This window comes from Megalopta genalis, chromosome 13 (assembly GCF_051020955.1).
Source record: "Megalopta genalis isolate 19385.01 chromosome 13, iyMegGena1_principal, whole genome shotgun sequence".
Classification (NCBI taxonomy): domain Eukaryota; kingdom Metazoa; phylum Arthropoda; class Insecta; order Hymenoptera; family Halictidae; genus Megalopta; species Megalopta genalis.
Genome location: NC_135025.1, coordinates 11,812,282 through 11,828,245, shown reverse-complemented (window position 1 = coordinate 11,828,245; position 15,964 = coordinate 11,812,282). Strand labels below are relative to the sequence as shown.

The following is a 15,964-nucleotide window of genomic DNA, read 5'->3' as shown; positions in this document are numbered from 1 at the left end:
TCCAGCGTTCATTACAATTGTGTTTCATACAAAACATCCGGTATATTAAACTTCGATTACAAAAGAGAATTCCAACGTTTATTACAGTTGAGTTTTATGCGAGACACCCGGTATATTAAACTTCGATTGCAACAGAAAATTCCAGCGTTTGTTACAGTTGAGTTTTATGCGAGACACCCGATGTATTAAACTTGGATTGCAACAGAAAATTCCAACGTTTATAACAGTTGAGATTTATGCAAAACACATGGTATATTAAACTTGGATTGCAACAGAAAATTCCAGCGTTCATTACAATTGTGTTTCATACAAAACATCCGGTATATTAAACTTCGATTACAACAGAAAATTCCAGCGTTTATTACAGTTGAGTTTTATGCGAGACACCCGGTATATTAAACTTTGATTGCAACAGAAAATTCCAGCGTTTATTACAGTTGAGTTTTATGCGAGACACTCGGTATATTAAACTTCGATTGCAACAGAAAATTCCAGCGTTTGTTACAGTTGAGTTTTATGCGAGATACCCGGTATATTAAACTTGGATTGCATCTGAAAATTCCAGCGTTTATAACAGTTGAATTTTATGCAAAACACATGGTATATTAAATTTCGATTGCAACAGAAAATTCCAGCGTTTGTAACAATTGAATTTTATATAAAACATCCGGCATATTAAACTTCGATTACAACAGAAAATTCCAGCGTTTATTACAGTTGAGTTTTATGCGAGAAACCCGGTATATTAAACTTGGATTGCAACAGAAAATTCCAGCGTTCATTACAATTGAGTTTTATACAAAACATCCGACATATTAAACTTCAATTATAACAGAATTCCAGCGTTTATAACAATTAAGTTCTATATTCACACCTTCGAAATCAAGTCCAAATTTTATTCTTATTTTTAGGTTATAGTCTGAATACAGCCTGAACGTTTTAATCGTCGCGTATCATTCCTACATCTTGAATTTTATTATGTACAAATAGACTTGTGTAATAATAATAATAATAATAATAAAAATAAAAAAATACGAAAATACAGTTGATTAATAGTCCGTTCGAATTGTTAACAACTTCGTTTCGAATAAAACGAATTGCAAACGTATAGATGGCGGGACTGAAGGCTCGGAACTCTTAATCGGCGGATCGACTTCGAAACGAAAACCGAGGGCCTAAACTCGAAGCTCGGGATCGGTGGTCGGTAGGTTAAACTATTGATACTAGACCGCGCTATTCAATTGTTTAACTAGGTTATACTATAACACGGGATGTATTCTACGTTAAATCAAAACGGCGAGCCTCCAGCGCGCAAAGTACACGGCAAACCACTATGCGAATTGTCTCCGGCCGTGTTGAAGCTTCGGCAACTTCCTCTCCAGCTATGTATAAATTACCAAGTATTAAGAGAACATTCCCAGTCCAAATCTAATACCGTTCGAATTGCTCTCTCGGTTTCCGGGCAGAAGGTTGAACCACTAAAATAGCCACGCGCCCACTGTTGTCCACGGATCGTGGATTTTCCCGGAAGCGCACAATGTACAGTAATGTCTCCCTAACTGACGCTCAGATTGTGCACAAAAATGGACAATTTGAGAAGAGGAGATACGATTATTCGAGCCTAGTAGCTTGTTTTTTTTATAGTTGTTGACAATTCGTAATTATAAAGACGAACCGCGAGGCTCGAATAATCGTATCTCCTCTTCCCAAATTGTCCATTTCTGTGGACGATCCGAGCGACAATTAGAGAGGCATTACTGTACCTAGAATCGTATGTGCTGACCGATTTTAAACATCTCGATAATCTGTGGTTCTTTGATCTTCAAACATTTTTCAATCGACCAGATTCCGAATTTTTATGCTAAGTACACATTTTCTGCGTTTATTGCCAAAAATATAAGACTAAAAACGATAGAAAATATTGAGAGTAAACGTAAATTCGTTCCGATTTTTGGAATAAAATCAATATTTTATTAACAAATAGTTCACCAATATTTTATCATAAAATAGTTAATCAACGTTTTATTAATCAATATTTTATTCAAAAATAGTTAATGGAAGTTTTATTAAAAAATAGAGTTACTAGTGCCAAATTATCGAAACAGTTACCATTATTATTAATAACGGTGCCTCATATCTGAGACAATTAATGCACAACATCGTGATAAAAGCTCGACGATGTTTCGCCGATAAATTCGTTGGAGAATTTTGCGAACGTGGTTAATCAATTTACAATGAGCATCTGTTAAATAATATGTAACGACCGAGACTTGATAATCAGCAGAATGCGGATCTCCCTGCAAAATAAAGATTGTCCGCAACAATTATAAGAAATAAATCGAAATTTCGACGTACATAATCTTAACGTATTGAAAGTTGTAGGTCGATGTTCGTCAATTGTTTCACGAATAGTTTTTCTATATGAATTGTTTTCGTACATAAATTGCTTTACGAATAATTTTCCTACATATATACATAAATTGTTTTACGAATAATTTTCCTACATATACACATAAATCGTTTTATGAACAGCTTTCGTATAAGAATTGTTTCACGAATAGTTTTTTGTATCCGAATTGTTTCGCGAATAGTTTTTTTCTATATGTAAATTGTTGCACAGAGAAAATTGAAATTCAGAGAATCCACAGTCCAGCGAGATTGTAGCATAACAGTCTAGCGGCCGGTTGAATTAGGCGATTTCGGCGGTTATCACGGATCCGCTTAACGAAACAAGTGACAATATGCAGTTACACAAACGAATCCGGGAATATGAACTAATCAGTGTTAATTAAAACTGCATTCGCGCGGCCGAGGGGTTCCCGAGCGCGTGCTTACGGGAATTTACTTAAAATTAGGCTACCTATCTGATCTCCGGCTGTGTTCACGTAATGTCCCTCGGACTGCTCGCGTAATATTCAGAATGTCCTGGATAAGTGGCCATCTCCATAAACCGGGGATTGGCCTGAGTAAAATTTACCCATCCAATTAAATCACCTTGAATACTAAAAAACTTACTCGGTCGGGTGTAATTCGCCCGCTTGTTTTCCCAGATTTTTCCGCTCGGATCATTTCCATAATCCAATTCGCGTAGGTGCACCGCACAAGAATGCAGCTTTCATTAAACCGAATCAAATACGTACGGACTTTCTCGTTTTCTCTCTGAAGTTTTTCAAGTTCGTTGAACTTTTAAGTTTTGGTGCAACCTGTACTTGGCTGACCATTAGGCGCATTGGGTCGTTTGGCAAGTTCTTTCGCTTTTCAAACAAATTTCTTTTCTTCAAATAAAAAGCTCCCAAAAGTGGCAGAAAGTTACAGGAAAATACATCATTAAATAATATAAAAAATAATATTTACCAAATAATGTTTACTAAATAGTATTTAATATTTACCAAATAATGTTTACTAAATAATATTTAATATTTACCAAATAATGTTTACTAAATGGTATTTAATATTTACCAAATAATGTTTACTAAATAATATTCACTAAATAATACCTATTTACTGAATAATATTTTCTAAATAATACCTATTTACTGTATAATATTTATTAAATAATATTTATTGAGTAATACCTATTTATTCAATAATATTTACTAAATGATATCTATTTATTAAATAGTATTTACTAAATAATATTTACTAGATAATATCTAATAATTAATATTTACTCGAAACATTAAAAAATCATCTTTCACTTTCTTGAGAGAAAACGAAACAGCTTTCCAAACAACATTTATAGTAATCATGACTTAGACAGCAATAAATGTGTCCACACGCGCGATTTACGATTCTCAACCGGGTTCTCCGATAGAAGAAAAATAATGATAGATCTAGCGAGTAGTTAATTACTTCGTAAAAGTCTACCGCACGTTCTAATATCAATCTAAGTCTTTTTTAGAAGCAGACTAAGTAAATACAGCTGTTAGAATTTATTCGAAATTTATCGATCACAGTACTATGTGAAAACTCTTATTTTTAATAGTGCTAGTGACTATGGTTTAATATCGTTTCTACCTATATAGTATAATTAAACTGAGTATTGCGTACAAGATTAATAGACCGCGGATTTTTATGCAAGATAAAAATCGTCTGCATTTATTCCAAGCTGCAGGAACTGTACAAACATTTCTTTCTTCTCTTAACAATTTTAATTAGGTAAAAGAGACACGATATAGTATTTTTATGTCCTTCGAAAAGATGTTTCCTGTTTTGTATTCGATCTACTCGTCCCTCTCATAGTTGCATAAAATCCGCCGTCCACCGATTAACGATACAACACTCGTATAAAATTTATGTAACCAGAAAAAAATTAATCTGAAACTTTCATATCGAGTACTTGTTATTTCAGGGCAAGAAGATAGCGTTTAAAAATATTATATATATAATATAATATATAATATAATATATATATATATAATATTATACAAATATTATATATATTGATAATATATAATATAATATATATAATATTATACATAAATATTATATATATATATATATATATATTGATAGCTACTACTTTCTCGCTCACTTTCTCGTTGTCAATGTATTATTTTCAATTGAAGTTGACATTCACGTCGACCTATACCAAGCTCTTGTAAAATATTCGGTAGGATTAAATCAGTGAATGCATTTTTCATCATTACGAACATGAAAATACTATTAGAAAAAAAAGAGAAAAAAAACGACAGTTTCAACACTTTGAAAACAAAATCCACTGACACACATTCGTGACGAAATTCACTGAACGAAGTTTTTTTTTTTTTTAATTAAACTCGTACGCGGAATCTACATTTTTGGTATAGTTGTCCTTCAACGACCGAAAGCTATGAGGAAAAATGTTGCTGCGCGTTTCTCGCGTTTTTTCGCGGACTGTGGCGATTTAAAAAATTCCGCTGCTTGTTGGAAAGACCGACATAGGCCATGCAGTTTCATGGTTGCACCAGATTCGGTAAATTAGTACGTAGATATGAATATTATCTGACGTTTCGAAAATAAACTTCGAATAGGCGTCGTACTATGTGTAAACGAATAGATAGAATTGAAGTTTCAATATTTAGGTACTGCAAAGACAATAATATTTAACCCTTTGCGCTCGAATGGCGACTCTGAGGCACCATTAATATTTGTTATATCACGTATTAGAATAATTTTGATATTTAACAAAGTTTAAATTTGAAAAATTGTTATGAGTGTAACACTGTTACGCGAGTCCCAAGAGTCGATTTTCATATATGCATAAAATGCATTTTCTAATATAAAATAGAAATACTGTAAGTTAGAAAAATGATTTTATATTTTCAGTTGAAACAGCTTCGAGTGCAAAGGGTTAATGTAGATTAACCCTTTGCACTCGAATGACGACTCTGAGGCGCCACTAAAAATTGATATGCTATTTTTCAAAATCATTCGAAGAGCATCAAACTCGTTTATACTTTAAAAAAGACTATTAAAATTGCATTGTACTTGCCAATAGGTCCAATTTCATACGCATGAGTCGCGATAAATTATATAAAATAGAAATACTGTAGATCAGAAATTATGTTTTGGATTTCGAATTCAAATAGCTTCGACTGCAAAGGGTTAATCATATAGATACTCAGCTTTACTCAGATTACTCAGTACTCAGCTTTTTATTCATGTATGTATATTTTCGATTAGATCAAACCACTAAGACAACGCGATCGAATGCATACAGAATGCATTTTCCAAGCATCGTAAACTCGTAAGGATTCGTTTCGTCCCTTAAACCTGATTAATCGAAATTAAAATCCAAGAAGACGCTGATGACTGACTAGAATAAACGACTAGATCATGTCAACGGCGAAATAAGCAAGAATTCAGCAAAGACGTTAACGCTCGGCGCGGCGGACCTTATCGATAAAAATATAATTTATTACGCTTAGACTTGTTTATCATTTTCTAGACACGTCAGTTTGTCTACAAACCTCAATGAATAGACTGCGGATTTTTAAGGAAAATGAAAATTAACTACAAGACACAGAAGCTGCACAGACATTCCTTTCATTCATTAATTATTTCATCGAGTTGAAAATAATGCACTAGTATTTTTGAATTCTTTAAAAATTTCCACTGTTTTGTATTTGATCTACTCATTTTCTGTCATAAATGCATAAAATCCGCAGTCTATTAATGAAACGTGTGACAATTGAAATTATCTGTCACAAAACTCGATGATCAAATAATAATATTTATAGTTTAGGTTCAAATGGACCCAGCCGTCCAAGTGCTAACTCAAAAGTACACCTAACTAGCTAGATCTTAGGTGCGATAGTCCTCCTCGCAGCGAACGATTTCTCAACTATTGAAACACTCCATATACACAACTACAATTAGACACACGAACTGATACCAGTGAACCACCGCCCCGATCACGAGCTACATTCTCCAGCATTAAACGAATTATCGAAGAATTAGACAGTGGACTCAGAAGAAGGAGAATCCAAGAGACGCTGATCTATTTTCTACGGTCATTAAAAAATTCACCTAGATCGACTGAACTCTAAGATCGAGTCGCCCTTACTAGAAATCACTCTTACCTAGATACAGGGACTCGCGAAAGTGTTCAAAACACCGTTTAAAGCGGTACAACATTCTTGAAATTACACCAAACGGTTTGTGGTTTTTTTGAGATGTTGAACGGACCAGTTTAGTAGACAATGATGACGAAATTTTTGTTGTAAAAATAAGTCTATGTAAATTGCACGCATGCTGAGAACTTCATCGAAATTGGTTGAGTTGTAATTAATTCTTGTGCTAAATAGCGAAGAGTTGTGAGTAATTTTAGTAGCAATGTGAGTCAAACTGAGTCACAATTAATAATTATTTGCTAATAGCAAAGTGTAACAATAGAGTCATTGTTATTTCTTTCTTCTGATTGCAAAGTGTAACAATAGAGTCATTGTTAATTCTTGCTTCTGATTGCAAAGTGTAACAATAGAGTCATTGTTAATTCTTGCTTCTGATTGCAAAGTATAACAACAGAGTTAAAATTAATTCTTGTTTCTGGTTGCAAAGTGTAACAACAGAGTCATTGTTAATTCTTGCTTCTGATTGCAAAGTGTAACAATAGAGTCAATGTTAATTCTTGCTTCTGATTGCAAAGTATAACAACAGAGTTAAAATTAATTCTTGTTTCTGGTTGCAAAGTGTAACAACAGAGTTAAAATTAATTCTTGTTTCTGGTTGCAAAGTGTAACAACAGAGTTAAAATTAATTCTTGTTTCTGGTTGCAAAGTGTAACAACAGAGTCATTGTTAATTCTTGCTTCTGATTGCAAAGTGTAACAATAGAGTCATTGTTAATCCTTGCTACTGATTGCAAAGTGTAACAATAGAGTCATTGTTAATTCTTGCTTCTGATTGCAAAGTGTAACAACAGAGATAGAATTAATTCTTGTTTCTGGTTGTAAAGTGTAACAATAGAGTCATAGATGATTCTAGCTTCTGTTTGCAAAAAGTGTAACGACAAAATCATAATTAATTCTTGTTTCTGACAGCAAAGTGCAACAACAGAGTCGCAATTAATTTTTGTACTAAAGCGTAACATCAGGTTCGTACTTAATTCTTGCTTTTTGTAGCACAGTGTAACAATAATCTAACATTAGTATAACATTTATAATGTTGCATCTACAATACATTCTAACGTACAGACACTTGTAAAACTGTCTACATCATCGTCGCAAATGCTTAAAATCTATAGTCTACTATAACGACAAAAACGAAACCTTTAAAAAAGAAAAATCTGTATTTTATATTTTTTTTATTAACATTCCAAGTGCTTACAATTTCTTAAAAATTGTCTTAAGCATTCTCTAATAAACCAGCCCGTCTAACATCTCAAAACAATTCATACCATTTCGTCCAGCTTTAAGAAATGCCTTCCATTCGAAAACAACTCGAAACGGTTATTTTCGGAGCTTTTTGCAATCGCCGGCTCGAGCACTTTCGCGCGATCCACTGTAGAACCGCCCAAGGACAGCGGGGATGGAGGCTGTTCAACAGATTAATTCGAACTTCTACTTTAAACTGGCGCCAGGAGAGCTTCGGAGACCTATCGGCGACCTATCGTCGCCTGTCATCTAAGATTTCCGCGACCTTAGAGCCGATAAGGGGTTCAGCCGTCGCCTGGGCGTGCTCTCGGTCGAGGAGGCCGAACTTTTGTTTTTCGATGGCTTCGATTTGCTACTCTTCTCTTTACTAGTGGCGGCCGAAGAGGTTTTCACCGATTTCCCGAGCTTGCTCGCGGCAGCGTCCGAGCTGGTGCTCGTCGACACTGTCGCCGTCGGTGTTTGCTTATTTGCTGTAGTCAGGTGTTGGGATTGGGATTGGGTTTTAGGGCTTACTTGTACCTCACAGGGTGGCGGCGCGCTTCTGTACGACGGCACGATTTTGAAGGTCACTGATCCTCGTGCTTCACGCTGCAACAGAAAGCGGAACTGCTGAGTGAAACACACGAAAATACCAGCTGAAAGCTGTTCGGTTATGATAGTCGATGGTTATTTTGATGGTATATATTACGATAGTCGAAGTACATTATTGTTATAGTATCACGATAGAAATTCTACTGTGTTTCGAAAATGAACTATGTGTTAGATTATGCAATTTCATGTTTCTGGTAGTAAAGAGTAACAATGAAGTGATAATTAATTCTGGTAACAAAGTTAAATAGTAGAGACATAACTAATTGTGGTAGCAAAGTGTAACAGTAGAGACATAACTAATTCTGGTAGCAAAGTGTAACAATAGAGTTGTAATTAATTCTTGTTTCTGGTAGTAAAGCGTAACAGTCATAATTAAAACAAGTAGTAAAGTATAGCAATTGAGTTGAAATGAATTCTCGTTTCTGGTAACAGTGTTACAATTGATTCTGGTAACAAAATGTAACAATAAGGTCATAATTAATTTTGTAAGCAGAGTCTAACAATATTCATAATTAATCTTGAGAACAAAGTGCGAATAATAAAGTCAAAATTAATTTTGTAAGCAAAGTGAGACAGTATTCATAAATAATTTTGGTAGCGAAGTGTGAACAATAAAGTCACAATTAATTTTGATAGCAGATTGTAACAATAGTCGAATTAATTAATTCTGGCAGCAACGTGTAACAATAGAAACAAAATTAATTCTTATGTCTCATAGCAAATTGCAACAATGCATTTAAATGCAAAATTGCATTTATTATTCTAATAAATAGGCAACAAATCTTGAGACAATCTAAAAATTGCCTGCGTCACTGACATTTTTCATTACACATTGTACTTTTGATGATTTCAATGAGTCGAACCTAATGCACATATATTTATAAAATAATTGAATCTTTCAACTGCATTTCGGTCACGAATGCTTCAAATCTGCAATCTACCATAATCGTGAAAATAAAAAAAAATGCCATTAAAATCGAATATATTCATAATTACTTACAGAAACGAGACATTCTATTTTGTTTTCCACTTTGCACTACAACTTTGAATAAATTACTCCAGAAATAATTCGTCGTACAGTTTCTGACAGAAATAATTCACGAATTAAGGAAACGACTGCTACGACTGCACGTATATTTTTGTAAAACACGTAAAATCCCGAGATATTAAAGAAGTAAGATTTCGTAAGACTTCGTTAAAGAAGTAAGTAAGAATTCGTGATATTCTAATCAGTTTAATCTATAAAAATATCCTTTAATGACGACATAAAATATGTCTAAAGAAGCTCCGATGCGCTGCCGTGAATACATAGCAGCATATTTCAGGAAGCTACGGAGAGTTATCCGAGCGATCTGAACGCGAGTCGTGAATCGTATGAATTGTTCGATCGTCGCTATATTGACGGCACTTACGAGTATTTTTTGCAACGCATTGACAGATTGATTGGCCACTGGTATCCCGTTAATTTCTCGGATCTCATCACCGACGTGAAGAGTCGCTTGTCGGTGTATCATTCCACCGTGCATAATTCGTGCTACCACGCATTTGCCATCTTCGTTCATTTTCAGAGTGATCCCCTGCAAACCAAGCATACGATCATTATTACATCCACCCTGAAATTGCGTTCGGAATTACTCTACTCGAACAATGTGTGTTCGCTACGGTTTAATGGCGCGTCGTAGGATGCAGCGTGTGTTTCTCACACACGCAGAGAAACGACCGTGCATAAAACCGGCGTTATGAATGAGATTGCGATAGTAAACGCCACTATCTTTTTTCCGCAGAGTCGAGTCGACGCCTGTGCATTTTATTGGAAAAGTTGCACAACGCCGGAACTTTATTCGAATGAAGCGCGATTGATTGAACATTAATAAAACTCTTTATGCGCATTAATTATAAAATAGAATGTGATTACGGAAATTTTGTTCTCGATTAATATTACTGCTCGATGACTGGACTGTGAATTTTATGCATTTGTGACGAAAGCGTGCGGCTGAAAATATGAAATTGTGAAAACGTACGAAGAATTTAATAATATTTTTATGCTGTCTTTAACTTATCGAAACTATTAAAACTATTTATTGTCGTACAATTTGTATTTCTCGCGAGCTTGTTGTTTATTTTTCATATTTTTATTTATTATTATTATATATATATTTATTATTATTTATTATTATATTATTAGTATATTATTATTATATTATTATTATATTGTTATTATATTATTATTTATTATTATTTAATTATTATTATATATGTATTATGTATTAGATAACAACTACAACTATACAGGATGTCCTAAAAGTCACTCGCAATCGGGAAATGAGGATTCCCGAAGTTATTCGAAGTAACTTTTTCCTTAGCGCGAATGCAATCCGCGGCTTCGTTTCCGAGTTATTAACAAAAAACAGCGACCAATGAGAAGCGAGATCAGCTGGCGCAAGGCGGTCCAAGCCAACGGGCGGCCGAAGTCCAGTCCCACTTATTGGCTCGGCCGCCTCGCGCCAGCCGAACTCGCCTCTCATTGGTCGCTGTTTTTCGTTAATAACTCGGAAACGAAGCCGCGGATTGCATTTGCGTCAAGGAAAAAGTTACTTCGAATGACCTCAGGAATCCCTCAGGAACGATTGCGAGTAACTTTTGGGACACGCTGTATTTAACATTAAGCGTAACATGCAAAATGTCCGGTTTCACATATCCTACTTAAAAATTGTCGAAGTTATAAAGATTCTTTCGTTGGAAAAGATTCGATAAATTCCTTAATGCAATACTACGATACGAATGATGGAAAGTATACATTCGCTTCTGTCTTATTACTGAATGTATTTCTTCATTTGGACACACACACAGTGTTATAAAAATTCTGAAAAATGTATCATAAATTCAATCTTAGAATTCGTACAAGACAATGCACGACAGTTACATTTAGTGCTCGTTAGAAAAAGCCTAATTGAAAAGACAAGAAACTGTTCATCGAACATGGAGATCGAAAGAATAATTCAAAAATTCGAAGAAAACGGTTCGCTCGCAGATCAAATTAATAAACAACGTCATCGTAATGTCTTCTTCGGAACGAGGGCTACGATGTTGTCGTTTACCAACTTTATCTGCAAGCGAACCACTTTCTTCGAATCTTTCAATTTAAAGGATAATTGAAAAATTCGTTTTCGATTTGCATATTTCGTTGGACAATTTTTCTTTCCACATTCTGTACGAAATTGTCTTCCAACTTCCGCATAACTTTCACCAGATTCTTAATAATTTTTAACAAAAAACGTTTCGACTCGTCACATGTCAAATAATATTATGGCAATCTGGTACGAAAGATTTAAGTAATAAGTAATACTAAATAATAATAATAAATAAATAATAAATAATAATAATAAATAATATAATTATATATAATATAATAAAAATAATAATATATATATTATTATATAATATTTATATTATTATTATATATTAATATAATTATTATTATTATTTATATTATTATTTATATTATTATTATATATTATATTATATATAATATAATAAAAATAAATAAAATAAATAATAATAAATATTTAAGTAATACTAAAAAAATGGATATTTATTATATGGAAATTTATTATTTATTATTTATTATATTTATTTATTAAATAAGAAATTTATAATTGGTTGTACCGAAGAGAAAAGTCCGACTGCAAGAAGATCGGAGGAAAGATCTATCACAAATAGCTATAAAATATCCGACGAGAACACGTTCGAGTTACGGTTAGATTTATGATTACTAAAAGAATCGTCTCACCATCGGCTCATCGGTGTTCTTCTGGAACTGGACCAGCCTGACACGCGTCACATTCTCGAGGTCTAGATCGCCGTTCTGTCCCTCGAGATCATCGCCTCCGTTTAAATATGGAAGGAGAGGCGGCGGCGTCACCCTCGTGGCTTCTTCGCCGTAAACTTCGTGTCCTGCTACGTCGTGCGCTTGCAACAACGCCTGCAACAAGAAACCAACAAACTTCTGAATTCGCTATCATGCCCCGCGAACTACATACCATCAAAATTACGTGAACGTACGCGAACGCCTTCCGAGTATTCGCGGAACACCGACGATCCGCAAAAACTTCGCCCTAATTCCACCGTAAAAGCGTTTCGGTCGTTATAAACATTAATCTTCCGAGATAAAATTATTTTGAACAGTAGATTTACGGAGCACTGAGAGCAGCTGTTTTCTATGGGTTTATAAATGTAACAATAAAACATTTGCTCCGATTTTGAACGAGTTTTATTGTAATATTTGTCGCGAGAGTCACGTATTCAGGGTGAGTCTTGTAACATGATCAAAAAATCTTATAAAATATTCGTTGAACGAAGAAATATTTCGGATAGAAGTTGCATTACGTTATTTCGTTGGTTTATCGAGGTACGAAGGTCATTTTCAAATTTTTATATGGAACGATTCACATATTTCTTCCCGAATTCGGATAAAACATTAAAAGTTCCACGTAAAAAAATATTATACCAAATAGGGTCTAAAATAAATAGTTACTTAATTATTTCCACTGGTGTTTCATTCAATATAGAAACCAATTGCTATTTCATAAAAATAGTAATAAATTATTTTGAGCAACGTGTGCAATAATTGGACTCCGGATTTTATAATATTAGTACCAGAATATTATACCAAATAGGGTCTAAAATAAATAGTTACTTAATTATCTCCACTGGTGTTTCATTCAATATAGAAACCAATTGCTATTTCATAAAACTAGTAATAAATTATTTTGAGCAACGTGTGCAATAATTGGACTCCGGATTTTATAATATTAGTACCCCAGAATATTATACCAAATAGGGTCTAAAATAAATAGTTAGTTAATTATTTCCACTGGTGTTTCATCCATTACAGAAACAAATTGCTATTTCATAAAAATAGCAAAAAAATATTTTAAGCAACGTGTGCAATAATTGGACTCCGGATTTTATAAAATTCTGAAGATATAAGAACAATTTTATAATATTGTTGAACTATTTTCGACTAATCAAGATTATAAAGGAGAAACAATTTATTTGTATTTAATTCTTGTCTCTTACAATCGTCTTGGAAAATAGTATTTTGCATAACTGTCCAGCAGTCCAGTAATAATGACAATCATATTATGCAATAAATAGTAATTTCCTTCGGTAATATACCCGATCGAAAAATTCAAAAATTATTTCGATAGCATACACTACTAAGTCCAACAACTTTATTAATAATTATTAACTTTATTAATTATCATCTTTATTAATTGCCATATTATCTTAAATAATATTGTCGTTATTTTAATAGGAACTATAAATTTAACTCCTTTAGATACACTTAAGCAGTATGATTATATATATATATATATATATATATATATATATATATATATATATATATATATATATATCTCAATTTAAGTATAAATGGACTTAGGCCATTTTCAAAATAAACGGCTCATATATAAAAACTTTAAAGGAATTTAAGAATACTGTCGCATTATTTTGGATATATTTACATTATCGAATGATGAAATACATTTTTATCTAATTCCTGCTTCTTACAGTTAACACAGAAATATTTTATTTTGCATAACGATCCGCAGACCAGTGATAATAAATATCTCTTGGCGGAAGCATCTGCGAGTACACTCGCAGAGGAAAACTTTGTTTGTTTTTCACGGTCCTAAAATTCATATCTAAATTTTGTCGATTTAACCCTGCGACACCCTCTACAGTAAATGTTTGCGATTGAGATAACGTCAACAGGAACGTAACACTTGATTGCGACACATAGACGGTCAAGTGCCACTTCAAACAAGCTATTTGCACAGGCCGCTCGAATTTGCGGTACAATCTTGGCCTTGGTGTTCCAAGTTTCTGTCCAGACACGTCTCGTACCGCGAACTTCCGGAAACTACTTCAATTATACGGATGAATTTGCGGGCTCCTGCTTCGCCGTAGTTCATCCCTGCCTCCATTATACGTAATTAAGAGCGTTCGAGCCGTCATGAGATACAGCGTTGTTCATCGATCAGGAGTAATGAACGCCCAAAGATCTGCTAAACGCCGAAAGACCGCGCAAAATTCGCGTGATTTAGTACCGCAATTAAGTCCTGCAAATCCTAATGAAAATGGACTGCGGATTTTTTGCAGATAATAAAGAAATAATATTAATTAATGATGTACTAATATATAATATCTGATACATAAATATAATGATATAAATAAAAATAATAATAGAATGATATATTAATATATATATTAATATATCATCCCATTATTATTTTTAATAATATTAATTAATTAAAATTTATATAATATAATAAATAATCAATAAATAATAAATATAAAATATAAATATATATATATTAATATATCATTCTATTATTATTTTACATATGACTATGTATATTTATATATCATTATATTATTATTTTATATATGTATATGTATATTTATATAATATCAATATTTTTGAAACATAAGAAATAAGATATAATTTATGAAATTATATATTTTATGATAGTATTTTATTTAAACAAAACATGAAGAAGGTCGATACACATAGAATATAATTACTAGACTACGAGTTTTTATGCAAAATAAGAATTGTTCGCATTGGTTGAGAATTGCAGAAGCCGGATAGACATATAATTTCAGTTTTTAATTGTAAGATGCAAGAAAACGTGTGTACGTATGAAAAAATTCAAGAAGCTTTTCGTTTTACTTTAACGAGAGAGAAGCTTCCCGACAAAGGGAGCAATCTGTCCTTCGGTGCAGTTTTCATAAAATGCGGAAAAAATGGCTTCGGAATGAAAAGAGATGTCAAAAAATCCCAGAAAACAAATTATAATTAGACCGGGGATTTTATGCATCTACGATGAAAATGAGTAGCTGCAATTTAATTAAGCCGCGGATTTTGTGCATTTACAATGAAAATGAGTGGCTGTAAATTTAAAATAGCGAAAACTATTGAAGAAAGGAAGAATCTCCAGAATCTCCTCTTCTTGTCTCTTGCAACAGATGCAGAACAATTTCATCTTTCACAGAGATTCGCTGTTCAATAACTTATGTCTGCATTATAATTTAAGATGGAAATAATATTCATATATTAATACTTCATTTCACACATAAATAATATATTTATTTTAATTTGTTACTTCTCAGGTTTGCATTATAAAATATATATTTTAAATGCTCATTACCAAACTGCGGATCTTTATGCAAATTAAAAATGTCCTGCTTTGACTGCAAGATGCAGGAGCTTAACATATATTTATTTCTTTTTTCTTTTTTAATGAGCTTAACGAGTTCAAAATAATACGATAGTACCTTTAAATAGTTTAAAATGTTTCCACTGTTTTTGATTCCATGTATTCATTTTCCTCATTACTGCATAAAATCCGCAGTTTAATTATTGTGTATTCGTGACATTAATTAAGTAGTTCCAGTAGCATTTCGTTTAATATAGAAATAAACTATTATTTCATAAGAAAATTAATCAAA

The 15,964-nt window shown here is 33.0% G+C and overlaps 1 protein-coding gene across 9 annotated transcripts in view; it reads right to left on the bottom strand.

The window, feature by feature from the left end:
* The window catches only part of CASK (peripheral plasma membrane protein CASK), a 599,783-nt gene that overhangs the window by 65,526 nt on the left and 518,293 nt on the right, over window positions 1-15,964 (bottom strand). For 8 of the 9 annotated variants that reach the window (XM_076526056.1, XM_076526055.1, XM_076526059.1 and 5 more), the window contains 3 exons: window positions 12,237-12,428; window positions 9,859-10,023; window positions 8,375-8,443 (listed from right to left, as the gene is read on the bottom strand). In XM_076526056.1, the coding sequence (XP_076382171.1) occupies window positions 8,375-8,443; window positions 9,859-10,023; window positions 12,237-12,428 (426 nt within the window). Of the gene's footprint in view, window positions 1-8,368; window positions 8,444-9,858; window positions 10,024-12,236; window positions 12,429-15,964 lie in introns of all 9 variants that reach the window. The other variant, XM_076526057.1, reaches the window with a different exon arrangement.